At 41.9% G+C, this 20,471-nt stretch overlaps 2 protein-coding genes across 2 annotated transcripts; both read right to left on the bottom strand.

Annotated features, from left to right (window-relative positions):
• Window positions 1–417: 417 nt before the first annotated feature.
• mmp25b (matrix metallopeptidase 25b) lies at window positions 418–5,725 on the bottom strand. The gene is made up of 10 exons (XM_053866614.1): window positions 5,545–5,725; window positions 4,587–4,719; window positions 4,361–4,505; window positions 3,468–3,772; window positions 3,216–3,395; window positions 2,388–2,469; window positions 2,185–2,267; window positions 1,950–2,102; window positions 1,288–1,581; window positions 418–961 (listed from the first exon to the last, which is right to left on the bottom strand). Exons 1-10 carry the CDS (start codon window positions 5,626–5,628, stop codon window positions 717–719), a joined length of 1,704 nt encoding a protein of 567 aa, XP_053722589.1. The 5' UTR covers window positions 5,629–5,725; the 3' UTR covers window positions 418–716.
• Window positions 5,726–9,914: 4,189 nt separating this feature from the next.
• pax10 (paired box 10) lies at window positions 9,915–18,381 on the bottom strand. Its single transcript, XM_053866615.1, has 8 exons — window positions 18,205–18,381; window positions 17,321–17,546; window positions 17,030–17,224; window positions 14,649–14,731; window positions 14,404–14,560; window positions 14,026–14,099; window positions 12,591–12,720; window positions 9,915–12,356 (listed from the first exon to the last, which is right to left on the bottom strand). Exons 2-8 carry the CDS (start codon window positions 17,424–17,426, stop codon window positions 12,256–12,258), a joined length of 846 nt encoding a protein of 281 aa, XP_053722590.1. The 5' UTR covers window positions 17,427–17,546; window positions 18,205–18,381; the 3' UTR covers window positions 9,915–12,255.
• Between the last annotated feature and the right edge of the window lie 2,090 nt (window positions 18,382–20,471).

Raw genomic sequence — 20,471 nt, 5'->3', positions numbered from 1 at the left:
TCCTAAAGCCAATGCCTCCTTCAGCCAACTGGCACTGCTCTTCTCGCCGGCCCTGGTACAGCGACATCATGAGTCCAGTTTCCAGTTGACTGAGGAGGGCAACATTTCCGACACAAGCACCGGGGCTGTAATGATCAATGTTTCCCTGATGGCAACAAGGTGCATCCATGTGCCTATCACTCCAAAGAGGCAATGAGAGCGGCAAAGGCAAACTGTTGGTGGTAGTGGCGGCCCTACGAGCGTGAGGGTACGAGTTCTAGCCCCAACTGGGCAGAAGAAAAGCAATGCAACACAAGGAAACACAACACAATGCAAATGCATCCAGCAGAAACTGGGGTAAGTTACCTCTTCTCCAACCACTCCTGCTCTGACTCACAATCCTGGTTCATAAAACACTGAGACCATTTAAGAAAAGAGTTGAAGTCAATTAATTTATTGCCTCAACATTTATACATATAAACATGGAGTGTGTGCGGAATTGTTTGTATGAACAAAAATATAACCAGAATTAAGCATTTTCATATGCTTTGTCAAAGGCAAGATGTAGGAAAACCATTATGAAATGTCTCTGTATACTGAAAGTTAACAACAAATCAATTTTAACGAACAAATAAAATTCTAGTTTAAATGATGACACGGCAGAAAGCGGATGGATGACTGACACAAGGGGAGGGCCCAACATGTGCATCCTTCCATGAGTCTAATATCGCCAACCATCATGCAACAACTAACAACAGAAGAGTTACCAACAGGAGTCCACTGCCAGTGACCTGAGAGGACTCTGCCTTCAGGTCGCAGCTGCACTTGTTGGGGTCTCTGGGTGCGGCTGGAGATTTCGTGGCGGCTGCTGCGGTGCACTTGAGCCAATCGACAGCGATGGATTTGGGAGTGACGATATCTTGAGAAAGTCCTCCACTCTTCAGCACCCAGTACAGGTTATCCTTGAAGAAGTATGCATCTCCTGGAAGCCACAGGAATGCACATTGTTATTTCTATTTTTAAAATGTCAATGAAAGGAACCTATATCGCTGATATATTCCGGCATTCAAAAGTGTTCTAACATAATATGTCATATGACAATGTTCATAAACCACTGGACTCCTCACTTCTATCACTGGAAAAGTTAGACGGAAGTACAACTTTGATTCCAGTCACACTGGAATCAAAGTTGATGATAATAAACCAGTATAAGAACCATATTGTAATAAAATGGCCCCTGTAAAAGGCAAATGGGTCAGGCATTCTGAATGATCTTGAACAGTCTGGATCATAAACTCATTGTTGTACCTTCTCCCCAGCTGATGATGTCATCCATGTTTGTAGGAACTCCTGTCCACAGGCTGTTGTCTCGTGGGTAACCTGACTCTGGTTTCCGCGTCACCTCTTCACTTTTACGGCTCTCGTCAAATCTCCAAAACTCCCCGTCGCTGAACAGGTAAGTCTTCCCGTTATGGGCCCAGATAAAGGCTGCGTCCACCTTCCTCACGTTCATGCCATTCTTTGTCTTCATTCCCCAGTCTGAGAGTGGGCGGGGATAGTTGCTCTTGGCCACCGTGTCCTTAAACACCCAGTACTGAGACCCTGCAGGTGGGAAAATCATGGCACTTCATGTCATCAGATTTCAATGTCAGAAACTATAAATACTGTCCAGGCATTTTTGGGTGCTGCTTTTCGTCACATATTACACGCGTGAATATAAAGACATGGTTGAATCTTCAGGTCATCTCCTTCCTCGCCTGGGACCAGTTCAGATGGTGCCAGTTCTTTCAAATACATATAAGTATCACCCGCTCAGCACATAAGCATAGCACGAGCAGTCCTTCAAACGCAGAACATGTCTGCTCCAAATATCAGGATTTAAACATTGATCTGTGTAGTTACATGCGGAGTGAAACCTTGACCAAAACCGGGAAATTGAAATAACCAAAAATCAAAATCCAAATGGTCACCGATGAAGAAGATGATGTTGCTGTCACTCTTCCTCTCATAAACAGCATCAATCTTGTTGACTCCATCGGGAAGGCCGTACCAGAAGTTCTTGATGAGCGCCGGCCTGAGAGAGACCAGAGACCCGTCTCTCGTGGTCCTCCAGAAGTGAGCGCCTGAGGAGAATAGCAGAACAGCTGATGAGGCCGTTTGGGACACACACATATCACATGAATGAAAGATGAGATCTTGAAGCACCTTTAAAAAAGAATACTTCTCCCCTGATGTTGGCCACCGCATCAAAGCCCCCCTCACAACGCTGAGGAAGTGTGGGATCCGATCTGAGACAGAAAAGAGTCTCTTTTTTTTTTCAGTTTGTAGAGAGTTGGTTGAGGCCCCCACAAGGCAGGACTGTTTCAGTTACACTGTGCCTATTTCAATACTTCATATGTTTTACTTACCGTTGAGTGGGTTGTGCCGGGCGAGGGGTGGGCAAACGTGGCAGGTCGGGATCAACCCCATTGGGCTTCTGCTGCTTGATTCCTTTGTGGTCATAAAAATTTATGTAAAACATATTGCTTTCAGAATTGTCATTTGTCACAGCAACTCAGGGGCCACATATGCAGCCCTTGGCTTAAATAAAAAACACATTACAAAGAAACATCTGACAGCTTTTATTATTATTATTATTATTATTATTATTATTATTATTACAAGTGACAGTTACAGCTGAAAACAGCTTGGTATATAATAGTATTCAACAGAATAAGTTGCTTAAAAATGCAATAGATTGACATCATATATCCAGTTTATATATATATATACAGTAGTACCTATAACCCTCGTGTCGGGCATTTTGAATGGCAATCGGTTTACGTCCAATCTGACTTACAATCCCAGTTGGTCGGAACCAATCCGGGTCGTAAGTCGGATGTCATTATTATTATTATTATTCCTAACGAAATGATAAATGTAGCCTGTCAAGGATTGGTTTCAGGATTTATACTTTAAGCTTTCCCACCAATTCAATATATTTCCTTTATGTACCTTTTTTTATTTTAGCTTGATGGCCTCTCGCCATGACTACAAAATATAAAGTGGCACGTTTGTAAATTCAGTTTTCAGATCAACCTTTTACATAATTCACCTAAACACAATTAGATCAGCATCTATTGATAGTCCATTGGGACCTGCTACGCGCGGTGTGTGGCAGGGTGCCCCCGATTTAACTGGGTGGCTCATTTGAGTCAGTCAAATTCAAAACACACTACGTCTAAGCTCTTACTGACCGTAAAGCTGCTGAATAGCCAGTTTGTCATCTGGAGCCAGCTGGAAGCTGGAAATGTCTCCCACAGGACCCTGGTAATATGGTCTCATAATAGATGGATCAGAGGAAGAGTGGGAGAGGCCTAGAGCATGTCCAAACTCATGCACTGCAACCGTGAACAGGTCAGTGCTGCTGCTGTCACCTGTCAGCCACATGTCAGATGGTTTAGTCAGCATTCAAGACCGAGGAACTGTAATTTCCAGAGGCTCCTCACCGCCGTAGCTCCAGATCTCATGATCGTCAAAGTGAGTATCACCAGACATATGGTCCTGGCCTGGAAAGAAGGCATGTGCCAGGGTGCCCCCCTGGCCGTCAAAAGGGTACCCATCATTGTGGAGCAAACTGGAAAACGACACTCTGATGTCGCCCCCTGCAGAAGAGACTCCGCTGTCAGGCTGCACCAGACGAAAACTCAGCGGCGCGGCGTCACTCCAGGCTTTGAGCGCATGAGTCAGAAGGCCCTGGACATCCGTGGGTCGCAGACTGGGTGAGATGGATGGTGAGGGGTAGTTGTGGATGCTGCAATGGCACACAACAGAAGCGTAAGCCAGGGGTCGCCAAAACACAAAAATGTATCACAGCTAATGACCCCACTAATTCAATTCCACCTTTGACTCTCCTCCTCAAGATTCAACTGTTGCAGTCCACTATGGGGCTTGTAGTCAGAGTGGTGGCTAGACTACAGCTTTACAGAACCATTTCCCAATGTAATGTTCACACTGCACACCGAGAGTGCCACCTGCTGAGCGCTGAATATTAAGACACTTGACTGAAATCTCAGCAGGGATCATGGCACTTGTTTGTGTTTGGCTATTGATCACATACTGTTGATATGTTGAGCTTCAACCTGCTGGGAATAATTTTGCTTGACTTTTTTTTTTGACACATTAACAGCTTGTCCATGCTTTTGAATCTTACGATTCATGATCCGCGCTGGAAGAGCAGACATTGGTACAAAAATCCAAATTACAGAATAAAATGTAATTTGATTGACACATTTTTCATTTAAAGAACATCACACACTAATGTGAAGACCTCTGTTAGTATGTGGGTGGGTGCTTGCGCTGACACAAACACAAAGAGCATGAGTCATGACGGGAAACGTACCTCCATGTGAGATCTGTCTTGTGCCACTTGAGGCCGGACAGGGCATATCGTTTCCTTCTCCTTTTCCTCCTCAGCATGTCCTCGCTGCCTACTATGTCAGGCAGAGAGCATCGTGGCGTGGACATGAGTCTAAGGGTGTCGCTGTCTGCAAGAGAAGTGGTGACATCCACTGCATGTTGAAATCAGAATAGACGCATTAAGGAACCAAGTGTGGCCAGGAAGTTACCGAGAACGCCTGTTTCCTGGACTCCACCAAATCTCTGCATGATACGGATGGCCTTCTCGATGCCCTCCTTCGTCCGCAGCTGGCTTGTCCTGGGGTCAGAGAGGGGGAGGTAGCCATACCTACTTAGCCAATCCTGAACGGGAAGAACAGATGAAAGAGGAAATGTGGCAATGAGTTTCTTGGAGATGTCACAACAGAAGATGTTTACATATGATGTTCACTTGCAGCTAGTGTGAAAAATAACAAATGTTGCATCAAGTATTTCTTCAAGAACACACCATCGCTTTCTCTAACCATATAGGATTGAGTCACACTTCAATTTAGTGCATTCTTTGTAAAGCATTGAAACAAATAATCCATCAGTATAGGCGTTACTCGGTCAAAGCAGTAGTCAACTGTGGTGTCAAAGGTTTCCTTCTTTCTCTACACCCTAACACTGAAGTCAGTTACAGTTATCGGTTACTGTCACCGCTACCACACCTATAGCGGTCCCTATCGCTGTAATGTGCTGAAAGATCGGCGGTGCACCTGTTCTCTCTCTTCACAGCGTCTATCTTTGAGCACATTACAGTACGGAAAGTTAGTGAAGTTCTTGAAAGATAGGTAAAGAGAGACGGTAAAGGTAATGAAGGTTGTCGTGCGTGCGGCTTTGTGGCCACTTAAGATGTTATGTTTAACCCAGAACCAGAGAAATTATCTTCAAGAGGTTTTTAAAAAGATACATGAGATGCTCCCACTGTGATACGCATCATAATAATAATAAATTAATTATTATTATTAATAATAATAGTAATAATAATAAGAAGAATATGAACAAGAACTGGAAAATACATTTAATTTGTTGGAAAACATAAAGCATAAATCCTGAAACCCATCATTTGACAGATTATATTTCAATATTTATGATTTCATTTGAAATAATAATAATAATAATAATAATAATAATAATAATTCTCACCACAGCTCGGCTGTACTGGTCAGGAACTGATGACGAACTGGCTTCAAGGATCCAAATCATCCACAGCAGAAGACTCAAATCCATCAAAAATGTTTCACCACCTCTCCCTGTTCAAATCTGGATGTTGACTGACGAGAGGAGAGAACGACACTAAAACGGAAGTGGGGCTCAGCACAGCATCAACGCTCGCCGTGGTGTGTGAGCGCAGCCTCCGCGCGCTCTCCGGAGACTAGGCTGGGTCTCATCGATCAGCCCCTCCCACCCCATCATCGTGTGCTCCTCAACAGTCTCGCCGTTTTTGGAGCTCGTGCTGTGTAGTCATCAGTGCGCACGAGCGTCTGTGTGCCGAGTCATCAACTTTTTACAGAAATGCCTCTTGTTCATTCATGTCACAACGGTGGTCTGTTTTTCATATTTGGATATCAACATTTTTCATCTTTTTTTTTTTTTTTAAATCTACATCACAGTACTTTTGGAAATCATCTGACCATAACTTCTACCCTTGTTTTGGTAGCTTTTATTTAGCATAATATTTTCCCACGATTCCTCATAAGTCAGTCCTTTCTGAGGCTCCCAGATGAGACATTTTCTGACATATAGTCATGAGACATCATTTATTTTACCTTCCAAGTTGGCTGTGTCCTCTCACACCACGTCAGCGCTGACTGCAGATATATGAAGGGAATTTATACTGTTACGTGAACATCATTTATTTATTTATTTTTAACCTAATCTCTAATTCATATGGTCTCTAATACTTTGAGTCGTCCTGAATGATGACTAGAAATAAAGGTTGACGAATGCTCATATTGGTCATTATTTGCACACTATAAATGTATTGACTGGAAATCAGATTTATCTGCTCATGATTTTCATTCCGTCTATAAGATTCTTGACAGGAAGTGGTTTGGGCGGGATTGCATTTGCTGCAACCACAGCGCCCCTCAGTGACACGTCAAATGTGGTCTTCTGGCTCTTTCCCTTGTTAAACTGAATGTGTTAGGTCATGTGCGTCCACATGAGAGTGAGGGGGCCGTGTCAGTTAATGGTCACCTTGTGAACGGTATATCACCGGAAAATGTTCGGCGGAGACAGACTCTTAATGTGAGAAGTATAAGCGTGTACAAAACAAGATGTGTCATTTGTGATGGTGCTGTGGGAAAAACACTGAGACGTACTGACAATGCAGCATTAAGCTGGAGAGCCTCCTACCCTCCATTAGCGTCCTGTGTCATGTGACTGGTTTCTGTGAACCATCAGTCGTATTATCTTTCTCCCAACCTCCCCCTCATCTTTAATTTCTGTCCATTCTCCAGGGTCCAGTGAGTGAGTCATGCCATTAGCACAAAGATGCTGACCATCTATTGGCAGCCTGCTTTCCCTCACATCCTTTGTTTTATGATCCAGAGGTGGAAAAACCAATAGTGACGCAGGATCATGGCGGGATCATGTGAGCATGATTTCTGTTTTGATGGCATGTGGAACAGAAACACTCGGTTATATCCTCTGGATGGTGCCCCGGATGCTCCCTCTGCTGTGAGTGCCGTAATGCATTAGCCAAAACAGTGACCGGAAAGGTATGGAGCTTCAATGATGAAGGTGAAGTACTTATCTTGATAGTATTCAGTACGAAGATGGACTGAGTGTTGGTTGGTCAGAGGCGGATGTTGGGTTGGAAGAAAAGAGGGAACCAGTAGCCAGTTACATGGCTTAGAGCAGAGGTGGGCAAATCAGTTTCTATTGAGACCTTTGAGAGGGGCCGTCAAACCCAAAGAAAGGAGGGTTAGAGAAAACTGAAACTAAATGTCAAGTGATGACATCACTTTAAAAATGCATAAAATGTCGGTTTGTTGTGTTTTATTTAATTTAAACCACATACCATTTAAAGATTCTCGATGTGTCCCATACATTTCAAAATCTACTTTCAATACTGATGTATTTTGAGGGACAAGAAATACTCCAGCCAACGGAAAACAAAATGTATCATTAAGGAAAATAATCAAACATTATGTTTCAGTTGCATGAAAGTGAATAAAAAATACAATGCACAAGGCAAAAAGGTCAGCGACAACAACAATGTCAGTTTTATAGTTTTACCCTGTCACATAAATACAGTCAAAGGGCCGCATTTGGCCCGTGGGCCGCACATTGGCCATGTTCTCTCATTGTGGAGCAGCAACCGCACTGCCCCTCTCTTTGAGACTTTCTGTGACATGACTGCTTGAACCTAAGGACTGCACCATCAATAATAATAATAATAATAATAATAATAATAATAATGCCCAACATCAGCGTGTGAGAATCACCGAGAATTTTCATGTCAAATTTTTGGAAAGCCTGGTGCCCCTTATCTCCTTACTTGAAAAAAAAGAGACACCAGCCATTCATACATCTCAATATAACAGTTCAAGCATTCAAGGAAAACGTCCTCACAAAGACATAGTTCAAGATCTTGATGCACTGCAGCTGGTTCAGAGGCACTGTGACTCAGCTCCCCTCACAATGACTTGTTGAGAACATCAGACTTGCAGATGATTATATGCATACATATATATATATATATATATATATATATATATATATATATATATATATATATATATATATATATATATATATATACATACAGTAGGAGGGCAGCAGCTGAGATAAGGTTATGTTCCGTGGCAGCATGACAAATGTATTTAAAGAAAGATAATTCCTGTCATTTATCACCTTCAAAATAGAATGTCACAAGTGGCCCACCTATCACAGGAAACGACACTGGTCTATTTCGACACAGCGGTGGAGGTGAGCTAACGCCTCCTCATATGACAGTCATTTGCTGTAAAGATGCTTGATCTGCTTTTGTAATATCCTCATCACCAACAGGATATGCTTGTGCTTCCTTTCCTTCAGCCATTGTGTTCATCCATTTCATTGTTTTGAAAAGTGTAAAGAATAACCTGTAAAACAGACGGGGCACTTTCTCTGTGTCTCCAGTGGTGAGAGCAAACTGCCAACAAAATGACAAACATTGAGCATCTATTGTAAATATTGGGTACAGGGGGGAACTTGCCTTTATAGCTTGCATTTACATGTTCCACCGATGGTTATGTTACACACATAGTCGCCACTTTAAAAGATCTTCCAATACTAATTACAGATTAATACTAATTGGACATTTCCCCATTGTCTCCGTCCTACATTGAGGTAGCAAATTCATTTTAAATTCAAGACGGTTGAGACAATGTGGCGAATCTCCCGCTCATCACCTCCATATATTCTGGTCGTGTCCTGTGCTAATTCCCTTTTGCAAGGAGGTATACACCAGAAGCAGGATCTTTTTCCAACGCAAATGGGTGCAATGGATGCAATACATGAAAGCCATATGATTGCCCTCTGTTTAAACACTGACTACTGAATGCATTTCATACAACCATTTTACTTAACATTTTTTCCTTTTATGTGAGCTAATAACAAAGCCTTGTCGGTGTGTTTGCTTGTGATTTTGTCCTGACTTTCATCTCCTGTCTTTTTCTTTTCATTGCTAAAATTGGTTCACAGTATTTTAGATATGAGTTTTATGTGAAATGTAAAATGTAAACATTTGAACTATATCATTTTTGGCTCGAGGGACCACAGCAGTCTATCGAAGTGCTTTTCTTTATGCATGTTTCAGTGCCAGTGCTCTTTTACTTTTCAACAAAACATCATCTTCATCATTAGAATTATTCCCATGTTATTTTTTTTAAATGTAAGTGGAATGTGAAAAATTGTGATTCATGCCTGCCCGACAGGTTTGCTTACCAGCCCGTAACGCTTACATGACCTGGCTCTCAGCTGTTTCTTTAAGTGACATCACAGACAGCACATGACATCACTCAAAGCCTTCCAGGAGCCATGTGAGTTTCTGTTCAGTTTGTTGCCATCTATTTGCTCTTCTTGGTAGTTAGTCTGCGGAGTTTAACCGAACCACGCCATCATCTTCAATAGAAGTTTCAAGCAATGTGAAGTGGGGAAGGTTTTTAACTGAATGCTGAACACACAGCAAGCTGATAGCAGAGCAGTTGTTCCAAGGTGACATTTGTAGCTTTGTATCGTTTGAAGATAACCTAAAGTCTTATATCAATTGTTTATTTAAACAATATATATATATATATATATATATATATATATATATATATATATATATATAAACTGTCTGTGTGAGATATCCATAAGATGAATCCTCCCTTCCTTCCTGGATCCAGACCACCAGCTGTAATAAAAAAGAAAGACAGACAAACTCCTTGGCGGAGAAAATCACCAGGAGTTCTGGTTTTCTACTTCAGTATGAATATAGTATACATACTATACTATTGTATAAAGAAAGAGTCGGCCTCCGTATTCATGGCACACACTTTAATTTTCATTTAAAGGGATCCAAGGCCGTCACAAAAGGGTTGACTCTTGGTCGCTATACAGTACTAATACGACACTCAACAACAAAAACGACACAGAAAGTGGAATGGACAGGTGAGGGGACAAATAAATAAGAGGACATCGTATCAGATTAAACTCAGATGCATCAACAAAAACAATAGTCAGAGCAAAGTGAGTGGAGCTGTTTGGCGCACCGCTGGACTCGTCCATCCGAGTGGCGGACTGTCGAAGCTGGCTCATGCTCAGGAGGATGCTGCTGACTTGGACAGTGTTGATATGATTTCACAGTTTCCACCAAAAACGATTGTCTGTGCTTGCAGGTCGACCCTTTTTTTGGCATATGAATGTATTCAGTGATTGTCAGTAGCTAGATTACAGTTCCATATCGTCACTTGGAACAAAATAGAAAACCTGAATAGAATCCTATTGGCGTTACAGTGATTCCTGTTTAGTCACTACATTCCCTCCTCCGTTCACATCTGACAATAATCCACGGTAATCTCCATCATACACGGATGGCTGTACAAAAATACGCAGTATGAGTCTCAGTGTGCGGCTGCTGGCGGGATAGGAAGGATTTGCACGTTTTAGTACAAGTGATTGTCTGAAATCTTCACAGTAGTTTGCAGCTTGACAGGAACACATTTGTTATCACACAGAGCTGCTCAAGAGCGATGTCAACATGGTTCCACTTCACAATACAGATGGCTGCTGGCATTTCCTTAGTACCACTAGACCACCTTTTGCGTGGTCTGTATGTCAGGGTTATCATGGTGGAGCGCAGGTGCCAAACTCAGGCCCTACTGAGTCATTTTATTTGGCCCACAAGGGGTCAATAAAGGCCACCAGATCCAATTCACGTCAATATCATGACCCCCCAAAAAAGAATAGATGGACCCACTCTTTTCTCGTGAGTGGAGATTCTAAATGCCCTGAAAAATGGGAACACATAGGTGTGTTTGTGCTTTATGGATAGTGTGTCGAGACTCTTTTCTAGTTCTACCTGCTGTCTGTTGAATATCACAGTTTGTTCAGCCAGCAACTTGGATTGTCTTAAACATTTTGGCCCCTTGCGTGATAGAGCTTCACCCCCGGTTATGGAACCAACCGGAACTCACACATATGATACCTTGCAATGTTTCTGAGTAAAAAGAAACTGCGGGGAAGCACTTGTCTTCTGCGGTACATTAATCATGGCTTTCATTTCTGCAAATAGACCCGTGGTGACGCCTGTCATTTGACGTAAATAAAAATAGACACTGAGACACTGTTGTTGTTTTTTTCCACCCAGCAGAAAAGTGTGTCTTTTCATAACTTTTATAGTGATCAGTTTGATGCAGTTTGGTGGGATTTATTTTGCTACTTGGGGAGAATTATAGGAAGTGGGGGGTGGATGTGGCAACATCCTCACGGGAAATATTGAAAGAAGAAGTATGAAGGTTTTAAATTTAGGGTTAGAATTTCTATGATTTTCAACTTCAATGTAATTCCCACGCATCACAGGATCTTGCTTGTTCTGTGTATATGTGTGTTTCTGTATGGTTGTGAGCCTGTTTTCTTATGAATGGCTGTATTTTTTTATCTTCAGTGAGTTACTTTTTGTAACTAAAAACACTTTGTTGTTATTGTTGTTTTTCTAAAACGTGATTCTTCAGGACTGCACCAAATTCATTTCTATAATTCCACCAACAAAGGGATCCTTGCATATAGGCTATAAAAGCTAATCTTCATATTTAGAATGAGGATTCATGTGTGTGTTTAAAACAATAAAGTTTGAGAGATTTGCCAGGAGATGTGAGTTATTCTAGTGCAGATAATAGATTTGCTCCTCAGTGAAACTGCAAATACACTCAATCTAAATGTGTTCTGTTCAGTAAAATGATACTTTAAAAAGCAGCATAGTCATTTCAGCTGAGATTTGGCGATTGAGCCCAGAACCCTGCTCAAAATATTTACATTTCAATACATGTTAATATTACAAAACTAGTGGGTCATTTAACTTTAATAGCAAACTCAACGGCTTCACTCTACTGGGCTCTAATCCTAAAACACAGATACTATTTGTTACCCTGAATTGAAAAGAAAAGTGCAATAGTCACATACTAAGCAAATACCAGTCCGAGCAGAGTACTGTCAAGTGTAACCAAAGCTGCTAAATTTGTAAACATTGAGAGAGAGATAGTCGGAGTGGACCTGGCCTCTCTGTGGCTTCGCTCTGTGCTTCGTCTCAAAACCCCTGGTTTCTTTTCCCCACTCCTGATTTGTTTTCACTCCATATCTTATCCGACGCTAGTTGGTAGTGAGTGCTCACTGTAGTCTGGCCCAGTACTGACCCAAGTTCTGACTCATGCTCTGCTGTTCTGTTCCTGGAACCTGGACCGGCACCGATACTCCCGGAGATATGAGTCCTGGAGCAGAATACAAGATGAGGTGAGGGTTTGTCTCAGTGACACACAAACACACACTGGTTTGTCACGCCATCTTTGTGGGGTCCACTCATTGACATTGCTGCTTTCCCTGGCCTCTCCCCCTAACCCAGAACCACAAGGAGGTGTTTCCCCCAAAATGGGACCTCACTAGGACCGACATGTTTAATTCAAACACAGACCTGTCACATCAATCACCATGGAACATTTCCCTACCAGTGTTAGAGTTGGCTGAGGACGGAGTCTGCAGGTGAGGGGAGGAGTAGGCAGAGTCGAAGCTTCGAGGAGCGGAGGGAGACGGAGGCAACATGCACGAGTAGGAGGAAGCCGACTGTGGAGGAATGGACTGAGGAGAGAATTAAAGTTACCATTAGAACAGAGGTGTGCAATTCAATGTCCAGTGGGCCAACGGTGTTGGGTAATTATGTGTTATTACTATTAAAATAAAGAGACAAACAAACAAAAAAGACAAGCGAGGACAAAACACTGTCAATAAAATGTTATAAATCTTAATATTTTATGTTGAATCAAAGGTTAAATTAATAAATATGTTTATGCAAACCAAATAGAGCACCACCAAAATACTAAAATACAATGTAGTTATTATTTGATATAATCAAAAACTGAATGAGTAAACAAATTAAATACACACTTATACCGTAATTATTGTAATGAGTAAATATTTAGGACAAAGAAATCACATAATATATTTAAATAAAATGACAGAAATTAATAGAGTAAAACAGAAAAGCCAAATTGAGTCTTAGAAAATAATAAAAACAGGATTGTTCCGACAACAAAAGAATACATAAAAATAACATTGTAAAAAAAAAAAAAATCATTTTAGCTGAAATAGAAATACAGGCAATGGACCACACTTTGTCTGAAATAGAATAATGACGTATTCTTACATTCGTACAATGAGATGCCTATTATTTATGCGATCTTAACTGACTAAAAAATTCAAATCGATACTCTATAAAACTCATTTGAAAAATACGAAATGTGAATTCAACGTCGAAACGTGATTTTACTGTGACGGTATAGTAGTTGATTCACCACTTGGGGGCGCTATTGTTGGGAGATTGTTAAAAGAGCGACAGCGGCATTGAAGCATATCATTGACCTCTTGTGAAGTTTTGAAGAATTTTGTTCGATTCACGGGAAGAGTTACTAATTACAAATAAAGGCACTAAAGAATATCCATATTGTCTCGTTGGCTATTCATATGAGACAAAAACGCTAAACGCTTTGAATATCCTAAATGATCTTGTGTTGATTTCAATTGAAAGTTTTTTTTTTTTAAATTTTGAATTTGCATTCAAGAGAATGGTTCTTCCACAATAAAGCCAATAACGGTCATGAAACAAGCCCTAAGGTTAAAATAGCTAAACACACAAATATTTGTGCAAGTAAAATTCAAAATGAAAATGCAATAATTTACCTCGACCATAATCACAATCACCAATTGGAAGTTATTATTATTATTTCTTCATTGTGATTAATACTAATATAATGATGTGAGTTTGGAATAAACGCTGATGGTGGTGTTTGTGAATGTGACTGTTGAAGTGGTAAACTAGTAATAGTTGTTGACCTAATTCGCTACTTTCAAGAGGTGCTGATGATGGATGAATGATGAACATCCAACCTGGACTCCAGATGAGAAGACTGACAGGGAGCTGTAGCTTGGCAGGGACGACTCAGCCTGACTCAACATGGACCCTGGAGACACAGTCACGCACACACACAGAGATGCACACATACCAAGCAAATGTGAATTTTGCATGCTGGCAGTGGGAATGTTGTAATATAGATGTGTCCTAATGGAAAGACGATAATGTTTTTTTTTTCTCCAGATAAAAAGTGGTGGAGCTTTGTAATTATAAACAGCTGATGTATTTCTGTCTCCAGATATATAAATCATAGAGCGTGTGCATGAATAATTTGTCAGCGCATCACTTCGCAGCAGCGGGAACAAGTCAACAAGCCGTGGTGTTGAGCAGCATTGAGTGAAGCTTGTGCGCACCTGAACTGCTGCCATGCTGTTGATGGTAGACGGATGTGTTGAAGGAAGTGGTCAGAGGGGCTTGGCTCTGAGAACAGGAAGTTACACCACCTGAGCGCCGCTGGTTACGCAGCTTCTCCTCGCGCCTCCATTTGGCTCTTCGGTTTGAGAACCACACCTGTCGATGAGAAAAAAAAAAAGAAAAAATCATGACCATGATTTATCTTTTGTAAACGTTTATAATAAGGTTATGGTCATATGCACACCTGTATCCTGGCCTCAGGCAAATCAATCTTGTTGGCGAGTCTCTCGCGAGCGAACACGTCTGGATAGTGTGTCCTTTCAAACTCTGGGGAGGATATGAAATAATGTCAAGCACACAATGGGAGACTTAATCAGAGGTGACAGGACGACCGGAGAGCAGATCATGGGATCACTCTGCACACATTCTCAAATCACAACAGCAGACTTTAATTCAATTACTGCATCTTGCAAAAATGGCCAAGCGCATTCAATTCCATTTTAGTCGGAGTCATTTCCATCCGTAATCACCATACCATTTATCTATTTAAATATATATATATAACATTTTTTTGCAGATTATTATTATTATTATTGTTGTTGTTATTATTTTACATTTCCCCTCCATTCTTTTGTGAATGAAACCTGCAGGCAAACAATTTTCACTGATAACATAAAGATGAACCTTTAATAACCACTTCAGAAATATTTGTAATATAAATCTGCAGCTTTGTATTTTATTCCTCTTCTACTGCTACTCACAATAAATGCTTCTAACCCAGCAGTAAGATTAAATAAAACTACTAGTGTGATTCCCAGCTTTTTAAAATGGTCACACAAATATATCATCAGCTTTAACAAGCGTAGCATGGGCAATCACTGAAATGGTCTGCTTGTTATGTTATTTGAAATGTTTTTTAGTCTTTCAGATTGTTTCATTTTTCTTTTTTTACAAAATACATTTTGAATTTTGTGTTTTGCTTTTGCACGTTTTCTTCTAAAATCTATGAGAAAAATACAAATAATAGTGGATAACAACAAATATATTTCAATTAAATTACAGCTACATGTTTTTATGTAGTATACATTTATTATTTATTTATTTTTCAGCCTTGTTGACACAAGTGAGCCTGTTTTACCTTGCACGTCCTCCACACTCCCTTCTGATAGCTTAATGGCCTCCTGTATCACACCCCTACACTTTTATCTCATGCTGTTTATTTATTTTTCCAACTTATTTTCTTCATTGTCATAGTTTAAGTGGATCTGAAAGAAACAAATACCTTTTAAATGAAAGTCTTTCACTGGTATCGGACACGTCTGACTGGGCACCAGCAGCTGTCGCCAGCCTTTTGTTTGTGTGTGTTCATGCTAGTGCTGAGGCAGAACTGCCATGTTTGTGTGTCTGTGGTGATGGGCCGCTTTAGTTAGGAGTCACTAGTATGGTGTGCACTTTTATTAAATATCCATTCTAATTTTGTCAATGCAAGGGACTGCTAAAATAAAATAAAAAATCTTGGAAATGAATGTTCTGAATGAAAGCTGCTTTGTGCGGGTCATTTGAGGCCTCATCCAGATTTTGAGGCCCATTTTTCATGAACGATGAATCCAGCCCAACTGACCAAAAGTCACACATGTTTCTTTGATTCTGTTTTCTCTGAGCCCCTGAATGGACAGACATGTTTTGGCGTGAAACATTGATGATCCAAAGTACAACAGCTGAGGATGGGTTGACTGTTGACTGTGGTAGTTGCAAGAGTGTAGTTGGATACATGCAGTATTAATGGCTCACCAGCACGCTAACACATGCTTCACTCCGCCATACTGCGCACCAATAACAGCAAAGCCCCCAGAAATTAAGTCTGCTTGACAAATCTTCATAATTGGCTGGGTTATAATTGGCGTCCGTGTCAACACTTGATTGTTATTGTGTCTTGGCCATGCACTGAGGTCAGTGTACCTCATTAATGTCATTTGCACGGAGTGACCACAGAGATACACTTCCACTCGGCTGCACAGTGGACAACGCAGCCTGATTTAGCTCAGGGCCAAGGGATCCTCTCTGATCCTTCTCACTGCATGTCTAACTACCAGGGCCAGAGCTTTGCTGCATAATACAACTTTAGTACACATGCATCAGCAAACACATTTGGGTCTGCTGCCAGAGGTGCTTTCTAGCTCAATGTTTTTGGGCACTGTGGCACCTTCAAATGCTCATTTATTTGTACGCGTGTGTGTGTGTGTTCTCGTGCCTCTATCTTTGTGAGAACCTGCATGAGATTTTAATCAACAAAGTGAGGACATTTGGGCCGGTCCTCACTTTGTTAAGCCTCAATTTGAGGGTTAAAACTACAAAACAGCAAGGTTATTATAATTGGGTTTTTAAAGGTTCGGCCATTTGGTTTAGATGGTTAGGTTTTGGGGGGGGCGCTATATATATATATATATATATATATATATATATATATATGTATATATATATATATATATATATGTATATATATATATATATATATAAAATGTCAGCATAAAACAAGCTGTGTCTCATGCAGTTCAGGCTCATGGCCATGGAGGCTTGCGATTGGCTGAAAGCAGAAGTTGTGCGTGCGAAGCTGTGTGGCCTGACCTTTCTCCAGAGCCTCGATCTGCTCCTGAGTGAAGCTCGTCCTGTTCCTCTGCAGCTTCCTCTTGAGCTGCAGCCTCAGCTGAGACTCCTCGCCATCGTCTCTGTCCACAGGGATTCCTCCCCCTCTTCCTGCTGCCCCGCCGCCCGAATCTCCCCCCATGCTGCCCTCTGTGTCCAGCATGCAGCCCTCAGACACTGGCAGGGATGCAGGTGGCAAAGAAAGGCGAGTTAAGGGGGAAAAAAAGATAATGCAACAAGTGGAGAACAACAATAGATTGTAAGTGCTCTCACCTGTGCTGTGCTGCGTTTGCACACCAGTGGGGTCATGGTACCAGTTGTTGGGCCCGCTCCAGTTTGAACCACTCTGCAGGTTCAGCATGGTTAACTTCTCATACATACTACAAGTATCCCAACCAACATGAAGAAAAGTCAAGGCCTCTGGCTCGCTGGGTGTGAGTTCCTCTTTAGCACCACTTTTGACTTCGCTCTCCAGAATATGGTTGTCCGTTCTTGCCTCCTGGACGGGGGGAGAAGATGGAGAAGGAGTACGGAGGAGAAGAAGGAGGGGTTTGATATCGCATGAGTTCACACATGGTCGGCATTGTGGTGAATTAGCCTCACGATGACAGACAGAACTGGAGTTAGTTACATGCTCGCTGTCGTACCGTGTGTGTGTTATACATTGGTACGCTGGTATACCGCAGGGATGCAAGGTACATTAGAACCCACTCTGAGAGCCCTGGCATTTATTATGCTACTTGCTTTTAGCTCTGTCTTTGCTGAAAAGCCCCAGTGTCATGCTCACACACGTCCATATTGCGATGTGACATTTATTTCTCACCAAGCACACACACACACTCACACACACTTTGATGAATCCCTTGCGAGTGAGCCATAAAACACACCAAAAACATTTACATTCGACCAAATAAACGAATGAATCGATTCTTCTCTTATCTTTTCCCTGGTGTTCGAGGCATGAAACTTCCCGTCAACTGAACCAAATCTTGTGAGTTTCAGTAGCAATGTCAAAGGTCAGCGTCGTTCATTAGCGAACCTGCTTGTAACTTCTGAGCAACTTCAGAAGCCACCGTTTCACTGTGCATCAACCCTCGTTCTTTACTTTGTCATCTCTCACAGGCACAATTAAAGGAGCTGAAAGAATCAAAACTCACCTAAAGTCTAGATGGGACCATGCAGGAGCGCTTGAGGTTCTCTTCGTCGTGGACCTTTACTCCCCAGTTCCCCCCACGTCCCTTCTTCCTCTGCTTTGTTGACAATACTGTGCGTAAAGGAGAGAGTGGAGGAGAGATGGAGAGAGTTAGACAGGGCGAGGGAGAGCAAGCGTTGGAAGGGGGGGGCTCTGGAGAGAAGTGAGTCTGCGGGCGTTCTTGTCCTCCAAGCGATGGAGAGAGAAAGAGAGAGAGAGAGAGAAAGCAAGAGAGAGAGAGGAGGGGAAGGAGGGGAGAGGCAGAGAGCCACCGAGGGGTGACAAAGTGAGTCAACATCAGTGTCAAGTTTGAACTTAATGCCAGTGAGAGGAGGAGGGGAGGCCGAGAGAGTGGAGCATAAAGCAGATAATGGAGTGATAGTGGATGATAAATAGGTGATGGAATCCAAACTTAGACAAAATCACATTCAAACCATCGTAGGATCAAACTTGAACTCCAAGTTCCTCCAAAAACATTTCTCCTGATGTCCAAGTGGTCCGACTGAAGCTGGTGACAAGCAGTGAAAGCTAAACAGCGCCACAATCCAAATCATCCTCCACGGCATCAAAACATGCTGATGGAAACACTATGGTTATGAAGCCTTAACATCAGTAAGGTGTGATGGCCATCTGCGTTTTGGCTACTTTGGTGCCCTACCACTCCCCAGCTGGTTCTAAGTGGCAACGTTCAGGATCCAGGATGTCCCTCGGCCTTTGCCCAAAATGATCCTTGACTGGTACCTGTGAACTAGGACTGCTGAGTCAGTGATAAATTGAACGCTAATTGTAACAGCCTCAAAAGCAAAACTCATCTTGGTAGAAGTCTATGAACATCTCAATTACCGCGAGCAAACTAAATCTGAAAACACCTAACACCAACGACACACTCACATGTAGGGGATAATCTCGAGAGTAAATACTATGAAACATTACATATACAATATAAATACTTAGGAGTGTTTTTCAGAATAAAATGAAAGTGAACATCGTGCAAGTAGAAGCACTGTAATGTGGTAAGTTAAAATAAATAAATAAAATTCCTCTGTTTGTATTAGTTATGACATGAGGATTTGTTATGGCTATGATTTCATGACATCACAGAAGGGATGGAAGGGGGTCAGGAGAATTTACCACCTGTTAAAGGTGACTCTCCTCACAGAGAAGTCTTCCATGAAAGAGTGACACCTCTTCACCTGCTAGCCGACCCAGAGCCGAGGGACAATGCACTGCGGTTGTTTGGCTCCAGAGCAGGTTAGAGGAGCACCAGAGACACCGCAGGTCTGATGTGGGTCGCAGCTAATGACGCAGGTATGACGGGGTCTTTGCAGGATTGAAAAGGGCGAGAGCAGAGTAAACCAGAGTTTAAATATATCTCTCTGAAGCAGAAGGGAAAGAGATGGAGGATAGAAGCGAGGAGGCAGAGGAGAGCGATGGAGTGAAGAGGAAGTATGTGACTTTGGGGTGGGTGCAGGGGCTCGGGGATGGGGAGGGTGCCAGCTTGTTTTATTTCCGGTTGACAAGACTTTGCGCTCCCTTTCTCTCTGTCGCTCCCTCTCTCTTTCATACTCTGCTATTCTTTTGCCGCTGCCCCCATTGCTCTGTGCCCCCCCTCCTCTCTGTTACTTTCCTTCGAGACGTGCCTTGGAGAAAGAAAAGGACTTGACAAGTTCAAAGGTAAAGAAAAAGAAGAAGAACATTGTTTGGTAGAAGCTATCAGTTCATTTTCTTCAATCTAGGCAATATTTAGGACAACATTATTTGCAGTTTATGGGCAGAAGTCCACATGCAGTATCAATGAGTCTGAGACTACATCGGTTAAGAACAAAGCTGTGACATTACAGGGTTTGTCACACTATTTCCAGTCTCTCCTTGGACAGTCCATGACATGCATGCATGCAGTATTGTGTTTCATAGGATGGGCCTTCCTTCTGTCACCAAAGCCAAAGCTATTGCAGCTGCTTCCAGGTGGCAGTGGTCAGCACTTGCACTAAATACAACTACTACAATTACTAGATGCTGACTTTATAGTTAAGCTGGGGCATGGATGGAGGCTGTTACAGTCATGATGAAATGGCAATTTCACTTTTACACTTCAAAAATTGCGTAATTTCTTGCACTAGTCAGGGCAGAGTATGAATCTGAAGACAACTGGGCATGAGCAGGACCTCCAAAATGAAATTGTTATTACACTTTTTTATGATATAACTTAAGGGAGAATTGCTATTTGATAAC

The sequence above is a fragment of the Synchiropus splendidus genome, chromosome 5, assembly GCF_027744825.2.
Source record: "Synchiropus splendidus isolate RoL2022-P1 chromosome 5, RoL_Sspl_1.0, whole genome shotgun sequence".
Classification (NCBI taxonomy): domain Eukaryota; kingdom Metazoa; phylum Chordata; class Actinopteri; order Syngnathiformes; family Callionymidae; genus Synchiropus; species Synchiropus splendidus.
This window is presented reverse-complemented; position numbering and strand designations above follow the sequence as displayed.

What these genes read in the sequence shown, in the direction of transcription:
- pax10 (XM_053866615.1), bottom strand. Translation starts at nt 17,426, where the DNA reads ATGTATGAGAAGTTAACCATGCTGAACCTGCAGAGTGGTTCAAACTGG. An exon ending in GCAAACGCAGCACAGCACAG is followed by an intron (nt 17,225 to 17,320) that starts GTGAGAGCACTT and finishes CATCCCTGCCAG; the next exon opens with TGTCTGAGGGCTGCATGCTG. An exon ending in TCTTCTCATCTGGAGTCCAG is followed by an intron (nt 12,721 to 14,025) that starts GTTGGATGTTCA and finishes TTCTCTCCTCAG; the next exon opens with TCCATTCCTCCACAGTCGGC.
- mmp25b (XM_053866614.1), bottom strand. Translation starts at nt 5,628, where the DNA reads ATGGATTTGAGTCTTCTGCTGTGGATGATTTGGATCCTTGAAGCCAGT. An exon ending in CCAGGAAACAGGCGTTCTCG is followed by an intron (nt 4,506 to 4,586) that starts GTAACTTCCTGG and finishes CTTCTCTTGCAG; the next exon opens with ACAGCGACACCCTTAGACTC. An exon ending in GGCTATTCAGCAGCTTTACG is followed by an intron (nt 2,470 to 3,215) that starts GTCAGTAAGAGC and finishes ATGACCACAAAG; the next exon opens with GAATCAAGCAGCAGAAGCCC.